The 20,238-nt window shown below is 25.8% G+C and overlaps 3 protein-coding genes across 12 annotated transcripts; 2 read left to right on the top strand and 1 right to left on the bottom strand.

Moving 5' to 3' along the window:
- The first annotated feature begins 28 nt into the window (after positions 1-28).
- LOC127277876 (integrin alpha-PS4-like) lies at positions 29-4,477 on the top strand. Its single transcript, XM_051299273.1, has 10 exons — positions 29-636; positions 820-1,267; positions 1,356-1,663; positions 1,765-2,221; positions 2,384-2,526; positions 2,608-3,054; positions 3,138-3,298; positions 3,404-3,876; positions 3,972-4,261; positions 4,332-4,477. The coding sequence occupies exons 1-10, from the start codon at positions 229-231 to the stop codon at positions 4,380-4,382; spliced, it is 3,186 nt and encodes a 1,061-aa protein (XP_051155230.1). The 5' UTR covers positions 29-228; the 3' UTR covers positions 4,383-4,477.
- Positions 4,375-8,716, bottom strand: LOC127277878 (protein pygopus-like). 2 transcript variants are annotated; one of them, XM_051299276.1, is made up of 6 exons: positions 8,469-8,714; positions 7,255-7,744; positions 6,916-7,169; positions 6,603-6,831; positions 5,616-5,959; positions 4,375-5,026 (listed from the first exon to the last, which is right to left on the bottom strand). In XM_051299276.1, exons 1-6 carry the CDS (start codon positions 8,493-8,495, stop codon positions 4,835-4,837), a joined length of 1,536 nt encoding a protein of 511 aa, XP_051155233.1. In that variant the 5' UTR covers positions 8,496-8,714; the 3' UTR covers positions 4,375-4,834. The 2 variants fall into 2 exon arrangements, with proteins under 2 accessions (XP_051155233.1, XP_051155234.1); XM_051299277.1 differs by lacking the exon at positions 4,375-5,026 and adding an exon at positions 5,075-5,216 and having other exon boundaries at positions 8,469-8,716.
- On the top strand, positions 7,643-18,307 carry LOC127277882 (uncharacterized). 9 transcript variants are annotated; one of them, XM_051299284.1, is made up of 6 exons: positions 12,924-13,036; positions 13,245-13,424; positions 15,789-16,017; positions 16,260-16,277; positions 17,330-17,431; positions 18,094-18,307. In XM_051299284.1, the coding sequence occupies exons 3-6, from the start codon at positions 15,852-15,854 to the stop codon at positions 18,207-18,209; spliced, it is 402 nt and encodes a 133-aa protein (XP_051155241.1). In that variant the 5' UTR covers positions 12,924-13,036; positions 13,245-13,424; positions 15,789-15,851; the 3' UTR covers positions 18,210-18,307. The 9 variants fall into 9 exon arrangements, with proteins under 9 accessions (XP_051155244.1, XP_051155241.1, XP_051155243.1 ...); XM_051299285.1 differs by having other exon boundaries at positions 12,925-13,036; positions 13,346-13,424; XM_051299287.1 differs by lacking the exons at positions 12,924-13,036; positions 13,245-13,424 and adding an exon at positions 7,643-7,781.
- Positions 18,308-20,238: the final 1,931 nt, after the last annotated feature.

Here is a 20,238-nt window from a genome sequence, read left to right as displayed (position 1 = left end):
TCTAGTCCTGAAATCTTCTCTAAAAAAAACATGCAATTAGTCATTCACAAGTTCTTATCAAAATCATTCTACATTGAGTGGGACGACATTGTGCTGATTGTATTGTTTCTTAAATTAAAGCAAATTTGATTTTAAAATAACAAAAAATATTTATATAACTATCAATTAATAAGTTTTTAAATATTGATAAAAAAAATTGTGAATTTACCAACAATTATTTAAACGAAAATGTTCTTTTTATTATTAATATCATTGTTAAATAATAATTTGTGGGCCTATAATATTGATGTGGATAATGTTCAAATTTTCCATAAACCAAAGAAAAGTGATGAAAATGAGAGAAAAAATTATTTTGGTTTTTCAGTGGCTTTATATGTTGATGAAAATTTGTTGGAAAATTCTTTGATACTCGTAGGTGCACCAAGGGCAAATGTGAGTCAAATAAAAACTGTCATTGAACCAGGAAGTGTTTTTAGATGTCCTATTCAATTAAATGATGAATGTAAGGAATGGATTTTGGATCCAACTGAAGATGGTGATATTAAATTTAAAAGTCTCACTGCTACACAACTGCGAGATAATGCGTGGACAGGAGCTACAATTGCCATTAAAAGTGGAATAAATCCAACAGTTGTGGTATTTTTTCCAAAAAAAATTTGTAATTCAATTTATTTGTTTCAAATGATTTTTGTTTGAATAATTTTTTTTCTAGCAGCTATATAATTTATTATTGTCTATATAGTATATGAATGAATAATTATTACTATTTATTAATTAATTATAATTTAAATAATAATGTTCTAAATTTTTTTTATAAAGGTTTGTGCACCGCGTTGGAAGGCGAGAATTCGAAGAAGATCAAAGCAATTAGATTGGTTTTTAAATGGGATTTGTTATCGATCGCGTGTAAATGATTCAAAAATTTTTCAAGTTCCTATAAATTCATTGTTTGAAAGTAAAATATCGCCATTTTATTATTATCGTCAAGTGAAAATGGTTGATGGTCGATATCAATATTTTTTTGCCATGGGACAAGCTGGTTTTTCATTGCATATGGTGCCAAATAATGAGGATTTAATTCTCGGTAGTCCGGGAATTTCAAATTGGACTGGTGTACCACTTTTGGTACAAGTTGAAGAACGTATGCCAACACGAGAGGAAATGATTTATAAAAATATCAAAAGTTATTCAGTTAAATACAATAATGTTTATGATACAATTGAAGCCATTCAGGAGGTGCCTTCAATTCATTATAATGAATATTTCGGTAATAGAATAATTAAAAAATTCATTATTTATATTATTATTTTGTTGAAGTAACTTATTTGTATAATAACTGAATTTTATTTATTTAGGTTACTCGGTGAGTTCTGGATGTTATTTTCAAAAAGATGAACGCTGGTACTCATCAGGAATTCCTAGAGGGGACAATTTAAATGGACGCGTTTTAATATTTTCCCATCCAAATAGAAGCATTAATGCAGAATTTATTATAAAAAATACTTTAAATGGAGAACAACATGGGGAATATTTTGGTTACACTTTGGCTTCCTGTGACTTAAATAATGACGACAAAGATGATTTAGTTGTTGGTGCTCCATTATGGACAAATAATTTAGAAGAAGGTAGAGTCTATGTTTTTAGCAGCAAAGGCAACGATTATGTGAGTTAATTATTAATTTAAAAAAAATACAATTTACAAAAATTTTTTCTTTCTTAATAAAACAGTGTAATTAGTTTAGTTAAATTAATTTAATTGTCAAGGATTATCTGGAGGCTCAATATATTCACGGTGAAGTTGTAAAAGGAAGATTTGGCTCAACAATATCTTGCATCGGTGATATTAATTATGATAATTATGGTGATATCGCGATTGGAGCACCATATGAAAATAATTGCGGTGCCATTTACATTTATCGAGGAACAGACTATGGTTTACAATTGAGTCAAAAAATAGTTGCTTCCGATATTTCTCCACTCCTACGGGGATTTGGAATTTCTATTTCAGAATCTCGTGATATTGATGGAAATGGTTATCCTGATATTGCCGTTGGTGCATATTTATCTGATTCTGTGGTTCTTCTACGTTCGAGACCAATTGTTTCGTTAAAAATATCAAGAATGGAATCCCTCATGAGAACAAAATTACAAACAAGTACTTCATTTTTTGATATTGAAGTTTGTTTTTATTACAGTGGCAAACACGTTCCAAATAAATTAAGTAAGTTCACTTTCGTCTTTTTTTAAATAGAACTAATATTGAAAAAATAATAACAATAAATAAACATTTAATTAATTATAATTAATTAAATATTTATTTTAATATTAATAATTGATAATTATAATATAATTCATATTATTCTTTTTTAATTCAATTTTTTAGATGTAACGTTAAAGTGGAAAATCGATGAAATTTTCGGCAGAGCGAGACTTTCACCAGAAGCGAATAATGCAACGATTTATGAATTCGAGAGAATTTTAATCGAAGATACACAATTATGCGACAACTTTAAAATATACCTAAATGTAAAAATGCTTTCATTTCTTTTTTTTATAATTACTAAAATTTAGTATTTAAAAATTCAATTTAATTTTTCCATTTTTTAGAGTAAAATTCAAGAATTTATGAATCCACTTGAAATATGGTTATCATTGAATTTGAATAAAAAAAAAATTAATTCAATAACAAACACAAATAACGAGACAATTAATAAGGAGGAATTTTTAAAAATTTGCCCGGTGATAAATAAAGAAGATTCTATAATTGAAAAATCAATATTATTACCATTTGCCGTTGATTGTGGATATGATGATATTTGTACTTCAAATTTAACAATAACAATGTCCACGGATTTGACGATAAATCATTTTATTTTGGGATCACGAAAGACATTTTTATTATTTGTCAATATTATCAATTATGGTGAACCTGCATATAAAAGTGAAATACGAATAATTATTCCAAAACCATTGCAATTGGCAAATATTCCACCAGATTGTAATGAGAATGACAGCAATTTGACTTGTAATGTTGGAAATCCTTTGCGAAAAAACGTAAGCAAACTGATGAAAGATATTTTTAATTTATAAACTATTAATTAATTTTTTTAATTCGCTTTTTTGGAATATTTACACAGAAAACAATAGAATTACAATTGTCGACAATTGGAGTCACGTGCAATTCAACATCAAGTGAATTGGAAGTTGTGATTTTCACTCAAAGTGAAAATTCAAATGAAAATAATCGTTTTAATATTGCAATTCATTTCGCCATTGATCTTGATATGATTTTATTAGGGTAAGTTTGATAAAATGAAAAACACTAATAATTACTTTAAATAATTTTCAAAGTGACAATCATTTCGATTTGTTAAATAAAGAAGTAAATCTTTTTGTTTTTAAGGAAAGCTCAAGAAGATTCGTATTCTTACTCAGAGGAGGAAGATATTTTGAAGGAAACAAATTTTACACATATTTACGAAATTCAAAAATTCGGCTCATGTCCAATTGAAGAAATTGAAGCTCTCATTAAAATTCCCATATATTTGAAAGAAGAGGGAAATGAATTTCAAATAATTGAAATTCTACAAATTAAAGGATTAATAGACAATCGCGAAGTTTCGTGTTCGTCATTGAAGAAAGAAAATGATAAACATAATCCTACAATATCATTAACAACAAATGAAATTTTTGAAAATTTTCATCCTAGGGAGAATTCTTTCAAATACATACCACCAGAAAATAGAACATTATACATCAATTGTTCAAATTCATTCATTTCCTGTCAAAGTATAAAATGCAAATTAACAGGACTTTTAAATTCAACATCAATGAAAATTATTATAAATATGGAATTTCAGCCTAAAATTCTTCAATGTAAGTAATAATAATATAAAAATATAAATATAAAAAAATATTTTTCGTTTCTATCTCTGTAAATTAAAATAAATTCTCCTGATAATTATTTTCAGCAATTAAAATGCAAGAGAAGGATATTTTATTTTTCATAACAGAAGGCGGAGTAATTGTCACGAAATCAGAAGGATTTTCAAATGTCATTGAGACAAAAACTAATGTTGCATTAGTTGGAACGACATTTTTAGGATCGCCAATTAAGCAAAAAGTTGCTACTTGGGTTTTGATATTATCGACAATTTTTGGAATACTTCTTTTGACAGTTTTAATTTTCATATTAACAAAATTTGGTTTCTTCACACGTAAGCGAAGGCAACAACTTCATGCTTTAAAAGCCGATTCAAGAGTGAGTTTTTTTAAAAATATTTTATATATTACTAATTAATAATTATTAAAAATTTGTTATCTTGTTTCAGAGAAAACGGAAACAAAAATTACAATCAAGTTCCTCAAGTCAAATTGACTGATAAATTTAACATTCATTAATTTATTTATTCGTTTTTTTCAAAGCCATCGTGTTTTACATATAATAATCAACATTAGTATAGTGCATTGATTTCTTTTTTTTTTTAAATCGCAGCATTTTTTAAACGCGTGTAAAAAAATAATATTTTTTCACCCGTAAATCTTTCTATATATTTGCATTTATCTAAAATTGTATTTTCTATTTTTCGTATTTGTGTAAAAAGCATTTATATAACAAAGTAACACATATTTAAAGTAGCTTGTAAAATTTGTTGTCTATTACTACTTAATTTTCTTAAAAATTTTAATTTAATAAATATCAATTCTTTTTCAAGATCAATAAAATTCTTCCTACATACAAGGAATAAGATGAGATTCTCTTTTTTGCGTCAAAAATGCGTGTAAAAAATAAAAAAAAAACTGAATCTTTAGGTTCATTATATGCAATTCGTTTTTAATCTTCATCGTCCCCAAGACCAAGTCCTCGAGAAATTTCAGCGGCGGATAATTTACCACCACCGGGAGCTGGAGGACTTGGTGAACGTGGAGGTCCGGAATCATGATGTCTTCCAGAATTTTGGGATGATGGTGGAGCTGCTGGTGGAGCATACGAGGGATGATCATCTTGATGAGGTGAATGAGGATTCTATATAAAATTATAATTTATTTAATTATAATAATGATAGTTAATTATTATTTAAGTTACTTTTTCAAAAACCAATTAATAGCCAGTTTAATTTTATATTTAGAAGCAAAAGAAAAATAAAATCGCAAATGACATTGCCAAATACCTCCTCATCTAAAAGATATCGAACTTCTTTTATAAAAGCGTCGACCTACAAGAAAAATAGAGAATCGCATATTTTGGGTTAGTTAAGCGCATTATTTTTTTCCCCCAAAAGAAAAACCAAAGCAAAAAAACAATTTCACTCCTTTAATAAAATTCACAAAATTAAAATTTATTTACAAAATTACATATAGTTCAAACATGCAAAATACATTTTTTTAAAAAGTACATCAGAAAAGCATTTTAAAATTAATTATTATGATAAATTCAGTCTTGAGGTAATTATTTACATAAAAATATCACATGCAAAATAGAATCACAATAGAATTTACTCTAGTCTGAAAAAACAAAGTTTATTATTTGTTTAGAGGGTAAAAAAGCAATTGGAATATAATTATTTTTTGAGTTCAAGCATTCAAGATACGTTTTTTTAAGTTCGTTTACTCACGTCCTTGCGTTTGCTTAAACCATCAAAGGCTGAACTAAGTAGAGATGATCCCAAATTTGATAAAAGATCAGAACCCTGAGAGCCTTGTGATTGGGGATAATTTCCACCGTAGCCTCCAGATGGTTGATACGCAGGTTGTTGATGTCCACCACCTCCCATAAAATTGCCCAAAAGTGAGCCTAATCCCCCCATGGAATCAGAGCCAGAATGACCCGATTGATTACCACCTAAAAGTGAACCTAATCCACCCAGTGGATCAGAGGATGGTTGACGATTTCCACCGCTTAATAGTGAACCCAATCCACCTAGAGGATCAGACGATGGTTGCTGATGTCCTCCTCCACCTGAGGAACAAAGGCGTGAGAATTTAATCATTTAATATTAATAATAAAATTAAATAATAATTTAATTATTAATATTAATTAATCTATGTATTAGTACTAGTCTAAATTATTATTCCATGTACACTTTTAGTAAGTCTATTTATTTATATACGATTTTTTTAAATTTAATGATAAAAATAATTTTATTTTATTTTGTATACCAAAATTTGAAAATTATAACGAAATAAATTTGGAATTATCCGAATAAAAGAAAACGAACTGAAAAGATAAATTAACTAAACGAAAAAGTAATTTTAAAAAGAAAATTAATAATTTGATTAAAATCTGTTTTGAGACTATGACAATGTTTCAGTTCATGATCTACGATGACTTCTGATAGAACCTTGAATATAATAATAGATCTCATTAATGGGTCACGCAATTGCGTGACTCATTTCTAGTATATTTTTTTCCAGTTTCACAAATTCTTTTTTTAATTAAAAAAATTCTTGGAATACTTTATTATAATATTAATTATTAATTTTTATTATAATGATATTTACGAAAGTCAATCAGTTATTTGGATAATTAGCTAAAAGAAAATTTATACTTTATAGCTTAATTTATCCATTTTTGAATTTTAATTATATCGATAATAATTTACCTAGCGAACCAAGAAGAGAGCCTAATAAACCTCCTGATTCTTGAGGAGGATATCCAGCCGATTGTGGCCTAGTTCCTCCTCCTCCTTGAAGAGCATTTGCCGCTAAACTACTAGCTAAAGCTGCACCCAGTGAACCTAAATTTAATCCTCCTTCCGTTTGCGATTTGGAAGCATCCTCTTTCTCATGATCATCACCATCACCCTGCTCTCTTTCTCGTTGCTTCTTTTTCTATAAAGAAAAAAAAACTTTTATTAAATTAAAGCTTCACAAACATTGCATTAAATTATATAATAATCGGAATTTTGTTTTTACATTGTATGCATAAATGGCTGCTGCTGTACCACCAGCGGCGATCAAGCCTCCAAGAGCCAAACCCATTTTATCCAAGCCGGAATCCTCTTCTTCTTGTTCTTGCCGTTGATATCCAGGTTGATAATTATAATCATTACCACCTGGACCATATTGAGAAGGTTGATTATATCCACCTGGTGGAAATCCATGAGGTGGTCCATGTGGAGCTCCATTTGGCCCCTGAGGATCCAAACTAGGATACAAATTGCCAGGTTCTAAAAAAATAAATATTTTTTATATATAAAATTACTAGAAAAAAAATTTTTTACATAGATTTTCTTTCCAGATATCGAAACTTACTTGGTGGACCAAAATCAACAGGCGGAAGATCATGTGAAACGGGATGTGTCGGTCGTTGTGAACGTTGTGGATCAGGAAGTGTTTCATAAAATATCGAAGAAATTTCCACATCACCGTCAACAGTTAAATGTGTGATTTTATTAAATGGAATTCTATGTATGAAATCAGTAAAATGTCGTCCATTAACGGCAATTTTGAAACAATCATATTTACAAAGTAGAATAATTTCAAACTCCTGTCCAGGTTGAATCAATAGTGGACCATCATTCTCCTCTTGGCCCCAATTCATCGATTGGATATGATTTCTCGTCATGAAACCATCATTAAAACGTGGCGACACATGAATTGCAATATCATCACGTGGATTTAAATTTGGTCCTAATTGATAGTTGACGGCAAAACGAACAGCATCCGATGGTGCTTTACCTTGAATTTTCACCATTTTTCCCGGGAAAACACCATCCTCGACTTCTCCCACATATGGAATATCCTGATGAAAAAAGAAAGTAAATAATTATATTTTCTCGGTACGTAATTTTTATCATATTATTTAATTAATTATGTTAATTTAAATTTAATATAAATATTTATTATTTATTATTAATAAATCGTTGAAAAATTAGAATACCATGGAAAAATCATAGATCCCAATTTTCAGAAATGTAAATTTTAAAGATGATTTTAAAATTATTTAATTATCATAACGGGAAAAATGTTCCGAGTAAAAAAAAACTCATGATAGGAAAAACAAAGAAGGAAATAATATATTTTCAACCTCATTTTTAAATGAACTAACAATTGAATAAAAATTTTAAATATTTTATTTAAAATTCGATAAAAATAACAGCGATAAATTTTGAATCGACATTTCTTATTCCTGAATCATAAATAAACATTGTTTCCTTTTGCGCCACGGGCAATAAATTTTATTGGCACTTTAACATGTTTACGTTCTTCACTTCCAAATTAAAAGATTAGAAAAAATAATAATTCAAATAAATTTGATATGATTGACGCAGTAAACTAAAAATATTTAGTAATGTTATGTAAATCTCACTATAATTGTATATATCAAAATAATACATATTCATAAATTGCAGATGTTGATAATTTTTTCACATTACAGCACTGTAAATTTACGGTTAATTATTTTTTTCAAATTATAGAAAAATTAAAAGTCTGTCACAAATTAAAAATATGGAATTTATACTTACGGGATTATTAACGGCTTGGAAGGCCATTTTTTCCTTAAAGAAAATATACAATGCGCACTATTCAGTAAAAGATATAATTTGACTGACTCCAAAATATAGTAAAGATACACAAAAACACACGAAAATGTCAGAATTACTGCGCAAGCACTGAGACGACCAGCGCCTTTTGGATGTACAATTTATTACAGAGTGACAATTACATTCTTCTCTCCGGTAGATTTCTATTTACAGCACTGACGTTTTAGGTATAAAACACATAGAAATTGATCTTCAAGAATTTACTAAAAAAAAGAGAGAGGATATATAATATATTTATAAATATAAAAAAAAATTAATGAAAAATAGAACAAACATTAAATATCAATTTAAATTTGAAAAATTTGAAAAAATTGATAAGATAAAAAATATTTTCATTAAATTATTATTTTTTCTAACTATCAGTTGTTGATAGAATAGAATTTACTCGAATAGTTTTATCAACGGAGTCAAATTGATCAAGTTTGAAATAGTTTCAAAATTTCTGGGATAATATTCAAAATATAAATTATATATACAACTAATGATAATGTTTAATTAATGTAAATTGAGTTTATTGCTGTATTTTTAATTTGATTGATAAATCTTTCGGAGTAAAGTTTTCCGAGTTGCATAAGTTTAGGCTACAAGAAGTTTATACAGGGTGATCATTATATTCTGGACAATTGAAATATCTTTTTTTTTAAATTATTATTTTATTGTTAAGACAACAAAAAATAAATTTAATTAAATATATTTTTATGGGATCCGTTCAAATACCTCTTTATTATTTGCAGAGCAAATATTTCTGCTAAACTCGCGAGTTTCGTACAAATTCATCTATTTTTTGACGTTTATTTTAATTTTTTTTTAAATAATATTTATTTAGTTTTTATTACTATGTTTATTTATACTTTGATTAAAAATTAAAATAAATAAATAAATTAAAATAAACTTCAAAAAATAGATTAATATTATTTATTAACGAAAATTGGATAAATTTTCTTTATTCTCGCAAGTTTAGCAGAAATATTTGCTCTGCTTTCATTCATTTGGAATATATATTGGAAACGTGATCCTTATAAACTGTGAAGGCTACCAAGAAAATAAATATACTGCCATTCTTATCTCGTATACAAAACCGTGGGTGAATAATCTTCCAAAAGATATATATATAAAAAAAGAGAGAATTCGCGTAAAAAATGTAATTGTCATATTATGAAAACCAAAAAACCAGTTATTTAATGATTTACATAAATAGAAAAATGGTTAAAAATAAAACTGGTATTACTTTTGTATTGTGAAAAAATTATATATCCGTATATAAAATATTGTAATATTCTTGGAAAGTATAAAATTACAACGTCGATTATGTTCTATTAAGGTGAAGTGAAGAACGCTCAATTAATTTAGATTAAGTAAATCCGCCTACAGTAATAAGTCCTTAGCAACCAATTTGTATGTCATTTTTGTATATAGTATAACCAATACGCTTTTTTACGTTTTATATTATTTAAACAAAAAGATTTAATAATAATGATAATAATTTTAAAAAAAACCAGAAAGAGAATTATGTATTATCAATTTTGAAATAGATTATACTATATTACCACAATTTATGGAAACAAATATAGATGAAAAAAATTTTTAACGCCGGGGAGATTCGAACGCATAATCGATTCAGACTTTTAAACGCATTAACTACTACATCAGAAAAATTAGCAGAAAATATGAAAAAAGTAAATACATTAAAAGTAAACATTTAATGAATCTGTATGAGATAACATATGGTGTATGAAACAATAAAAAGTAACTGGAGCATGTAAAAACGTGGGCTAGGCTATATGTGATTTGATGGCACACCCAAGATTTGATAGACGATAGATAAATTAAATCACTTCCTATATTTAGACAATGCTTGGTGTTTTGCAATAACCCTATAAAATTATATTACATATAATATGAATTTAAATGCAAAGAAAAGAAAGTAATTGAAATTAACTTTTTTTAATAATCCAAATTATTATAAAAAGAGAAGAATAAAATTGTTAAAAAGATAAAAATTACATTTCCGACTTTACTGTATAGGAACCGTATTATGTTAATGAAACACATACATGCGGGTAAATGTTCCCGGGTCATTTGTTAACATTTCAAATATCATTGCCTTTTACAAATCTCTAAATATTTCAAAAAACTGTGAATATACTTTATAAGATAAAAAATTATTTTATTTATTTTTATTTTTAGATTCATGTTCCAAATAAATTTTATTTAAGCCAAATAAAATTTTATTTCTGTCAAGTAAAATTTTTATACGCAATTTATTTCTTATATGAAAAATTAAAAAAAAAAACGTTAATGGAAAATTTTTGTTTAAATGACTTTACTCACACAATACTTTTAAAAAATATCCCAAGGACTAGAATTGAAAAAAATAATAATAATACATTATATTCTCTTTGTTGAAAAATGTCTACTATTTTTCTTACGCGATCTATTAACGTTTAATAAATTCACTTCTTCAGGAAGCTATCTATACTCATCGTATATAGACGTAACAATAACGAATTTATTGCAAATAGATGATCACAAGACGGCATGCAACAATAAAATACCATAATACTGTAAATGCGACTATTTTTTTTTTTTTTTTTTTTTTGTTATTTAGATGAACAATGGCAGTAATTCAATCTACTCGTAAAAAAAATTCAATATTCAATTCGTTACTATAACTTCCTCTCTCTCGGGAAAAAATTACAATTTAAATTATTGCCTCATCTCTCTATTGCAAAAGGAAACACTTCTTTTTATATATCGGAAGTTTTCGTATCGCAATTTTCATACAAATTAAAATTCTCTTTTTTTATTTCCTCTATTTTTTGTTACATATTCCATGCAATTGTATTTTAATAATTTTTTTTTCTATTTTAGTATTTTTTATTTGTTTAAATTTTTCTGTATAAACAGTTTGCTTGGCATAAATAAAATTTTATTTGTTACAAATTAAATTTTAATTTTTGTTCTAAAAAATTCATTTAGATCTAATTTTGAATTTTTGATAAAGAAAAAAATGCGGAAAAATCGCGTTTATTGTTTCAAAAATTACCGAGAGGGTATTTTTTTCACTGCCCTGTGTATGTTTTATTTTTTTTTTAAACGCATAAAAGAATATGATGCACTGAAGAAGGTATTCGGTTTCTTCAATCAACGAATTCCAAAATATAATATGTGTCAATTTTTTTTTCTTTCTTTTGATATTGAATGTTTAGCGAGGAGACCCGATGCGGTCTTTATTCCCTACAAATATATATCGCTATGAAAAAAAGAAGGTCAGGTTTTAAGGTGGTTTTGGGAAATAGAAAAAGCAAAAGATTGAAAGAAGATCCTGCTAGAGGTTTTTTTCACATATATAAACCGTCGGTCACTGAGCACGAAACTATTCATCTTAGCATGCAGGCTTCTTTTATCATGTACATGGACCTATTCACCAGCAGCTGAAAATCCCTTTGCGAGTGAATCACACATGTATGTGTATATATATTATTATATTTTTTGAGCGTAGAAAATAAGTATGAAGCTGCGGGATTATCGAGGAAGCAGGAAGATTTTGTCAAAGAGGGGAAGGGACTGGTTGCTTTTCTGGTTGTTACCTATTGATCCTTGTGACAAGGGTTCTTGTTTTATACAGGGTGGGGCACTTTTTTTCTTTTTCTCTTTGTCAATCTCTATGTACGACGCACTTCTTAATAACAAAAATATAATCTTCAACCTTTAGTGCGCACTTGTAAAATATTATATAGTTTTGTTCCTTCAAATCAAAATTAAAATATAAAAAATCTTATTTTAAGGTAAGAAGTGAGGCTTTTTTTAAGCTTCAGTGATTTTTAAGTTGACTTTCTAGATTTTTTTTACTTATTCATTTCAAGTTTAAAAAAAACAGGTTCAAAATTAAGAAAATAATTTCCTAAATTAAGATTTAAAATTAAGAAACTAATTTCTTAAATTAAGACTTAAAATTAAGAAACTACTTTCTTGAATTAAAGCTTAAAATTAAGAAGTTATTTTCTTAAATTGTGTCTTAAAAAAGTCTAAGACTAATATTACGAAAATACTTTCTTAAATTAAGATTTCAAACATGAGAAATTAGTTTCTTAAATTGAGACTTCAAAAGTTTTAAATTTAAATTCAAGAAGATATATAAATAAAAGTGAATAAATTCGAAAAAAGAGAATGAAAATTTGTTTAAAAAGTTTTTAAACAATAAAATTTAATTTAAAAAAATATTTAAAAATTATAAAATTATGACGGTAGCCTAGAAAAATTTCTGTTATAAAATTTTTTGAAAATTGAAGTGTTTTGACGATCAGTCGTAAATATTCTTTTTTCCCGGGAAGATAAAACAAGATAAAACTTGTGCGAATAAGATAGTTGGTGGTGGTAAGCGTGCGTCGCTAGTGGTGGATATAGTCTTTTCAGCCCTCCAATTCCACCATTCAGTCGTATTGGCAGTTGAGCGCCTTCGTTGCTTCGATTGACAACGAATTGCCGCGGTAAACTTGTAATTTATATTATATAAAAATAGTAATGTGCTTTATTTTAATTTTTCGAAGTTAAGCAAACAAATACCTTCAAATAAAAAAAAAAAATTTCCTGTTATTCAATTATATATTCTAATTTTCATTACGCGACATATTTACTCAAATTCCAATAACGATATTAAATAAATAATAGTAACAATTTTTTATTTTTTTTTTTTAGAAATAATTCATTTTCTTCTTTTTTTTACGTAACTGAATGAAAACGAAAAATAAAATAATGCATATTAGTGAAGTGAAATTATAAATGATATAATGTGTCAGAAAAATAATATTAAGAAAGAAAAGTGCCATGATATGAGGATTTATGGGAAAAAGTGTTCGATTTATAAATGAGATGCCGGTGAGAAATTATTTTTACCGTGTTCAAATAATAATAATATTTTTTGTTCTGTTTAACTATTATTACTCATTATTATCAAAATGATATTAAAATAATGCAGACAATTATATTTCAGACATGATTTGTTTAATACTTTTTTTGTTTATACTGCAAATTATACATATATATATATATGAAAAATTTGCAGTATAAACAAAATTATACTATCCTTCTATTATGTTTAATGTTTAACAATAATTAAAAAGCAAAACTTGTTTAATTTTTATAACAAAACAAATGAAGTTATTAACAGAAGAAAAGTAGACTTTTGTTTTTTTATTTCATATTCAAATATCAATTTTTGTTTCTGAATTAATCAATTAATTATATTAATAAGTAGTTAAATAAATTAATTAAATTAATAAACAATTGAATAAATAATAAATAATAATTTTGTTTTATCAAAAAAGATTTTTTAAAATACATAATAAATTAAATGTATTATTTTTGCAAAAATTAAAATTTTTTTTATCTAAAATGACACTTGGAAAATAGAATGTTTTTTGTGTGAATAAGATGAATTACAAAATTAAATCTTTCGAATATCTGTAGTTTTGTGAGTAGGTCATGCCCTTATCGATAACTGAAAGATAACTCTTTTGCTTCATACAACGACAATAATACATTTTTGAGAATACGAAATTTGAAAACAGTGTCGTCAACCAAAGTGTTAAAGTAGTTCAAAGATCAAGAAAGATAAATAATGTTCATATAAGTCTAATCTTTACAAATTCTTATACAAAATACAAATAATGTTGTTTGCTTATTTGACATTATTAAATAATATTTAATTTGAAAGATAAACTAATAAGAAAAATATGTATATTAATTAATATCTTAATTAAATATATCTTCTACAATGAAAAAGGAATTATTATAGAGAACACATTTTTTTAATTCCATTTAATTCTCGAATAATCTTGTCTCCTCTAAAATATAATGTTAATATTTTTCAATTCTTTTTTTTTTAGACGAAAGCAAAGAGTTACGTCACATATAGTATAACAACTAAATTGGATAAAGTTCATCCGCTTTTAAATTTTTTACTCTAATTAAATAATAAATACCTAACATTCTTTCTTGTAATGCCAAAAGGTTTTGTAATTTTAATAATTGGTAATTATTTAATTATAATCAACCATTAATTATTTAATTTAATATATTTTTATTAAACAATACATTCTTAAAAGAATAACACTTTTTAATTTAAGAATTATTTTTTCTTATTTTGAGAATATTGTTTTTTATTTATCACGAATCTTAAATTTGAAATATCGGTCTTTTTAGATGTTTTTTTTTAAGAATAAACAATGAATTTGACTGAGAGAAAATAAGTCTATGCGGATCAAGTTTCAGTCTTTGGGTGATGTCTTTAATTGAACTTAATTACTGATCGCTTTTCTTGTTAAACCGAATATATGACTCACACACGTTCTTAGACACTTTTATGTGCCCAAATAATTCCCACGTGTTAATCTCTCACATATATAGGGGAAATAAACATTCATGACACTTTTATGGGATAATGTCCAATTATTTAATCATTCATAAATGTAAAATGTTATATATTATATACACCTCTTTCTGAGAATTTAAGTGCCCTAATAATAATAATACTAATAAATTTACAAATGAGAAATTTATTTTTAATTAAATTTTTTATTTAATTTTTTTAAATATTAGAAATTTTTTAAGTAAAAAATACTAAAAAAATATATTTTTTTAAATCAAATGTATGACCTACAAAGGAAAAACATTTTTATCTTTAAAAAAAAATAAAATGATTTTATATCTTTTTTTTAATAAAAAGAAAAAATGTTTCTCCTTTTGAGGTTCTAAAAATTAGGAAAAAAAATTGTTTATTATCATAGATACATTTTATTTATTACTTGTAAATGTATAAAGAAACAGATGTTTCAACGCATGCACTGATTATATACATATAGAGAAATTGCATTCTTTCGTGACTCCGCGTAGTAAAAAGGGAAATAAAATTAAGTATCAAGGGTGATATAGGGTCAAGGGGATGAATCACCCCTCAAAATGAAGAGAAATCTACTCCGATCGATATCTAACCCTGGCCCGAGAGTTGGAGGCAATTTTCTATACATATATATATATATAGAAAGAGGGAGAGAGAGTGTATCACATTTTGTTCTCTATCAAAATTACGACTGAAAATTTAATTTTGTATATTTGAAAAAAGATATCTTTTAAAAGAATTAAATTCATTTATAAATTAATATAATAATTTATTATTTAAAATAAATATATATAGTAATTTTATAATTGTAAAATGACTACATAGTTATTTTTTTTTGGCAGGTTCAAAATTTCGAGCCAGTAGCGAACTAAAAAATTCAAGAATGACGAAGAAGAGGCCTTAGCATGTTCCCCTCTGGCATTTGGATAATTTTTGCCTTAACAATAATTTTCGGTGGTTTGAATGCTGTTTCTGTGGTAAAACATCATCACGATGATGAGTACTTATTAGAACACAGAGTTATTTATCAAGATGCTATTAGCAAAGCCAAAAATCTCACCCTTTATCCGGGTAAGTTTGGTTGAAAGAAAAATATTTTATTTACGATAAATAAATTTTTTTTATATATGAATCAAAAAATTATTTAGCTTTGAATGAAAAATATTAGTTTTATTTATAATTTCAAATAAAATTATATTTTGGTTTAGAAATAAAATTCCTCTCTGGATATAAAAGTACCATTATATATTTGTTAGAATTTTAATTTTTTTTAATAAATTTTTTCATACCGTTCTTTTTGCCTTCCTGGACAGTTGGCAAGGACGGAAAAGGTACGATTTATATGTAAATTAGTAAACGCATATATAAGAACCAATATTTACTCGCGCAGATATCCACAAAAGTCAAGCCTAGAATTTGCAGCTCTTGAAAGAACACCTTGTTTCTTAAATAAACATTCCCTACTTTTACCTATACAGAGATTACAAGCGATATATATATATATGTTAGATATTTTCTATTTACAAAATTATAAGAAAAATCAATTTCACTCGCGTTTCATCACTTCATCTTATCTTATAAAGAATTTATTGAGACATTGTTAATAGTGTTAATTTCTAATTTTATACTTTTATTTAACAAACAATTATTTTTTGTTCACAAATCCCTTTTTTCAAATTTTAGGTATATTTTAGTGAAAAATTAAAAATATTCAAAAAAAAGTTTTTAAAAAATTAAATAAAAAATTTAATTTAAAATAAATCTATAAATTTATCATTTGTAAGTTCTTTTTACTCTGAGAAAGATAAGGAAAAAAAGTGTTTAAAAGGAAAATTATAAAACATTTATGTAGAAAAAAAATGAAAAAAATAACTTTGTTTATTCCGCAAATTAAAGGAAAGGCACTTGAAACTCGCATATAAAAAGAAAAAATAAGGTTTTGAAAAAAATAAAAAGTCTTTGACAATTAACACGCCTGTGTATCTCCCACAGTTGCGTAAAGTGCGATGAGAAACTAATAGAGATGTAAATGTTATGTATATAACCGTTTGATTTATGCAACTGTCCGTTTGGATTAATAAAAATGTTTCTTTCGATTGGAGAATATTATAAAATGAAAACGTAACATTCAATTAAAAAGTACACGTGCATAAATGTAGAACACAAAAAGTAACACTCTTGATTTTTTTGTTTTTATAAAATAAACGATTGTAAACTTTTCGCAAATTTTTTTGGTAAACGTTTTTTACAAGAAATTTTTTTAAAAAATGCTTTTAAAGAAATTTTTAAGAACAATTTTTTAAAATAAATTCTTTTAAAGAAATTTGTCAATAATATAAATATTTTAAAGAGCAACATTTTCTAAATAAAATATTTTTTACAGGAACCATTCCTGGGTGTAAGGCTTGTACTTCTCAGGAGATGATGTACTGTAAGGATGGAAGTGTAATTGCCGATCATTGTTGCTGTGACTTTAGTTACAACGGTGAGAAAAATATTTTTTAAAAAAAACTTAATAAAATACAATACTCAATTCAGATATTTAAAAAAAAACATAAGGACACATTTAACTTTTTCTAAATATTTACCAAAAAAGACTAATAGGAGAAAAAAAAATTATATTATTGACATAAATTTCTTCTGTAAAATAAATTTGACCCTAAAATGCATGAATAATCATTGCTTATAGTTAAAAAAAAAAACAGAAAATTGGAGGTGACAATTCATGCGTAAAGTGTCAAAAGAAAAAAAAATTAAAGAATGATTGCGCATACATTTACAACAATCAATGTCGTTTCAAATTACCGTAAAATACAATATAACACGTCTCATTGCTGCGGAGGGAAAGCTAGAAACAAAGGTTATATTCTATACGTTTGCACTGTTTTTTTTTTTTTTTTGAAACATCGATTTATACAAAAAAATTATTGAATCACAATATTTATACAAATATTATTCCATTTATACTGATTTCTTGTTTTTTAAAGATATCATATAAAATTGATAAAAAAAAAAGAAAAAAAAGTGATAAAATTTTATATAAAAAGAAAATATCACAATTTTGTTTTGTCATGAACTCCAGTTTCTTTCTTTGTATTTTACACAACAGAAAAAAATATATATAGGTAAATACCATGAACGTTATAGGCTTCTCTTCTTTGGATATAGGGGACGAGAGAATAATGTATAATTCGGTTAAGACCAGTAGTGGCGTAACGACTTCTACCCCCTCTTTTTTCAATACACAACAATATATTATATAAAGATCAACGATACAGAATTAAACAATGGACCAAAACTATAGGCAATGATAACTATTTTTATAATTAATTTTTAATAAATTAATCTTAAAAATAATAAATATTTGTCTTAAATTAAATTGAAAAAATGTACCTGCATTGGTCGCAGTGGTTAAGGCGCTTATTAAATTAAAAGTTGGTTTACGCGCGCGAAGTGCGTTCGAATCCTCTCAACATTAAAAAAAATTATGGAATCCAGAAAATTACGTTGACATCATTGATTAATGAATATGATTTTAAGGGTGGAAAAAAAAATGATTCAAAGAAAATTATTTTTAGTGGATATTTCTATACAAATTTTCCTGTAATATTATTTTTTTCTGTTAATCATTTTTGTTCACCAAAGTTGCGGTTTTCATTTAATTGTTATTCTAAAACCGAATGATTGTTGAGAACGGAAGGGCAATCACCTGTTCAGGAAACTAATCGTTCGTATCGCAAATTGCAAGCTGCCTCTTTTTTTTAACTCACGTATGTACGATGCGTATATATGCACGTGCACTTCTTGCATTTTCTTAAAGGGAGAGTGATACAGTGTGTGATTCACTAATATATATTGACGTGGATGATTCACAATATACGCGGGTTTAGATAGCATTTTCGCGAATTCAACACGCGTATATATTTTTGCCAATTATTTATTTTTAATTATAACATTAAAAAAAATTTCGTTTTTTGTTAAAAATATTTTTTTAGTTTTCATTATATTTTTTTCTAAAAACTAAAAAATTTATTTGATTCTAATAATCGGTATCTGATAATAGTCAAGTAATCAATTATTTGAATCAAATAAATTTTTTATGTATATTTTTTCAATATTTATTATTTGATAAAGAAAATTATAAAAAAAATTAACATTAAATTAAATATATGAAAGTAAAATTTGTGAATTATTTTTCCGATATTCTTTTGTTATGAAAATTTCTGAACCTAGGCAACTCACGTATAGAGCAATAGTTAAAATTGCATTGCAACACGCATACTACGCGTTTGGTGCAGAATAATGCAAACTAATTCTCAAGATCGACTATATGTATATACCTATCTTGTTCTATGAATTGTAAATGTGCCTTCTTCTTGTCAATTTCAGGTCTTTGAAATATCATTTTTCCCAACAAAATAAATATATATACACAGAGAAATTTTTTATTCTAATCAAATATTTAAATTAAATAAAAATATAAAATAAAAATAAATAATAAATAAATTTTGTTTCAAATAAAATTTTGCTTTAAAAATTTTTTTAAATATTTTTTTATTAGTTACGCGTATGTTATAACAATTGATTAGTAAAAAATTTAAAAAAATTCATTATTATCTTGATATATATATAGAATCGGTATTGTCTGTGAAATTGATATCCGAACGGAAACTTCGATATCTTTGTACGTACAGTAAAACGTACAAATGCCTTCCACTTGAAGTTGCTGCTAAGAGATGAATGTTTGCGGTGAGTCTTAAAATTTCAGATTCTGTGCTAAATCAGCTGTCAAAATAGAAGGTGTCATCATCGGTCATCATTTGAAAAAGTTTGTTTTGGTGAGTGAAAATTGTTGGTTAGCAGTTTTTGTGCGTAATTTGATTTTAAAGAAATCATTCCGAGTGTTAAACTAATAAAATATGTTTGGCAATTGAATATTTGTGATTTAAAAAAGGATTATACAATCAATTGCAGGGGTTGCAGGTAAACAACATTTAGGTTAAAATATAAAAACAATAACAAATAATTATATTTTATATTTGGAAAATAAAATAAATAGTCCTCTTATTATTTTAATATTTCTAAATTTTGTAAAAATTAAATACTTTTTTGAAAATCAAAACATCATGCTTGTTTAACGTCGAAAATCCGTGACAAAAAATTTAATTTGAAAAAATAATTATTATTTCAGATTTGCGATAAAAAGTTTAAAGAATGAATTTCTTAAGAGATTTAAATATCATTTAATATTTAATACAAAAACAAAATTCAATTTAAAAAAAACTTAAATAT

This window comes from Leptopilina boulardi, unplaced genomic scaffold (genome assembly GCF_019393585.1).
Source record: "Leptopilina boulardi isolate dan_hultmark-lab unplaced genomic scaffold, ZJU_Lbou_2.1 LbouV2_19, whole genome shotgun sequence".
Classification (NCBI taxonomy): Eukaryota; Metazoa; Arthropoda; class Insecta; order Hymenoptera; family Figitidae; genus Leptopilina; species Leptopilina boulardi.
The sequence above is the reverse complement of the archived record's forward strand: the minus strand, read 5'-3'. Positions and strand labels throughout refer to the sequence as shown.

What these genes read in the sequence shown, in the direction of transcription:
- LOC127277878 (XM_051299276.1), bottom strand. Translation starts at nt 8,495, where the DNA reads ATGGCCTTCCAAGCCGTTAATAATCCC. An exon ending in CTCTCTTCTTGGTTCGCTAG is followed by an intron (nt 5,960 to 6,602) that starts GTAAATTATTAT and finishes TTTGTTCCTCAG; the next exon opens with GTGGAGGAGGACATCAGCAA. An exon ending in GTTTAAGCAAACGCAAGGAC is followed by an intron (nt 5,027 to 5,615) that starts GTGAGTAAACGA and finishes AATTTTATATAG; the next exon opens with AATCCTCATTCACCTCATCA.
- LOC127277882 (XM_051299287.1), top strand. Translation starts at nt 15,852, where the DNA reads ATGTTCCCCTCTGGCATTTGGATAATTTTTGCCTTAACAATAATTTTC. An exon ending in CTGTGACTTTAGTTACAACG is followed by an intron (nt 17,432 to 18,093) that starts GTGAGAAAAATA and finishes TGAACGTTATAG; the next exon opens with GCTTCTCTTCTTTGGATATA.
- LOC127277876 (XM_051299273.1), top strand. Translation starts at nt 229, where the DNA reads ATGTTCTTTTTATTATTAATATCATTGTTAAATAATAATTTGTGGGCC. An exon ending in GAAATCCTTTGCGAAAAAAC is followed by an intron (nt 3,055 to 3,137) that starts GTAAGCAAACTG and finishes ATATTTACACAG; the next exon opens with AAAACAATAGAATTACAATT. An exon ending in TCAGCCTAAAATTCTTCAAT is followed by an intron (nt 3,877 to 3,971) that starts GTAAGTAATAAT and finishes AATTATTTTCAG; the next exon opens with CAATTAAAATGCAAGAGAAG.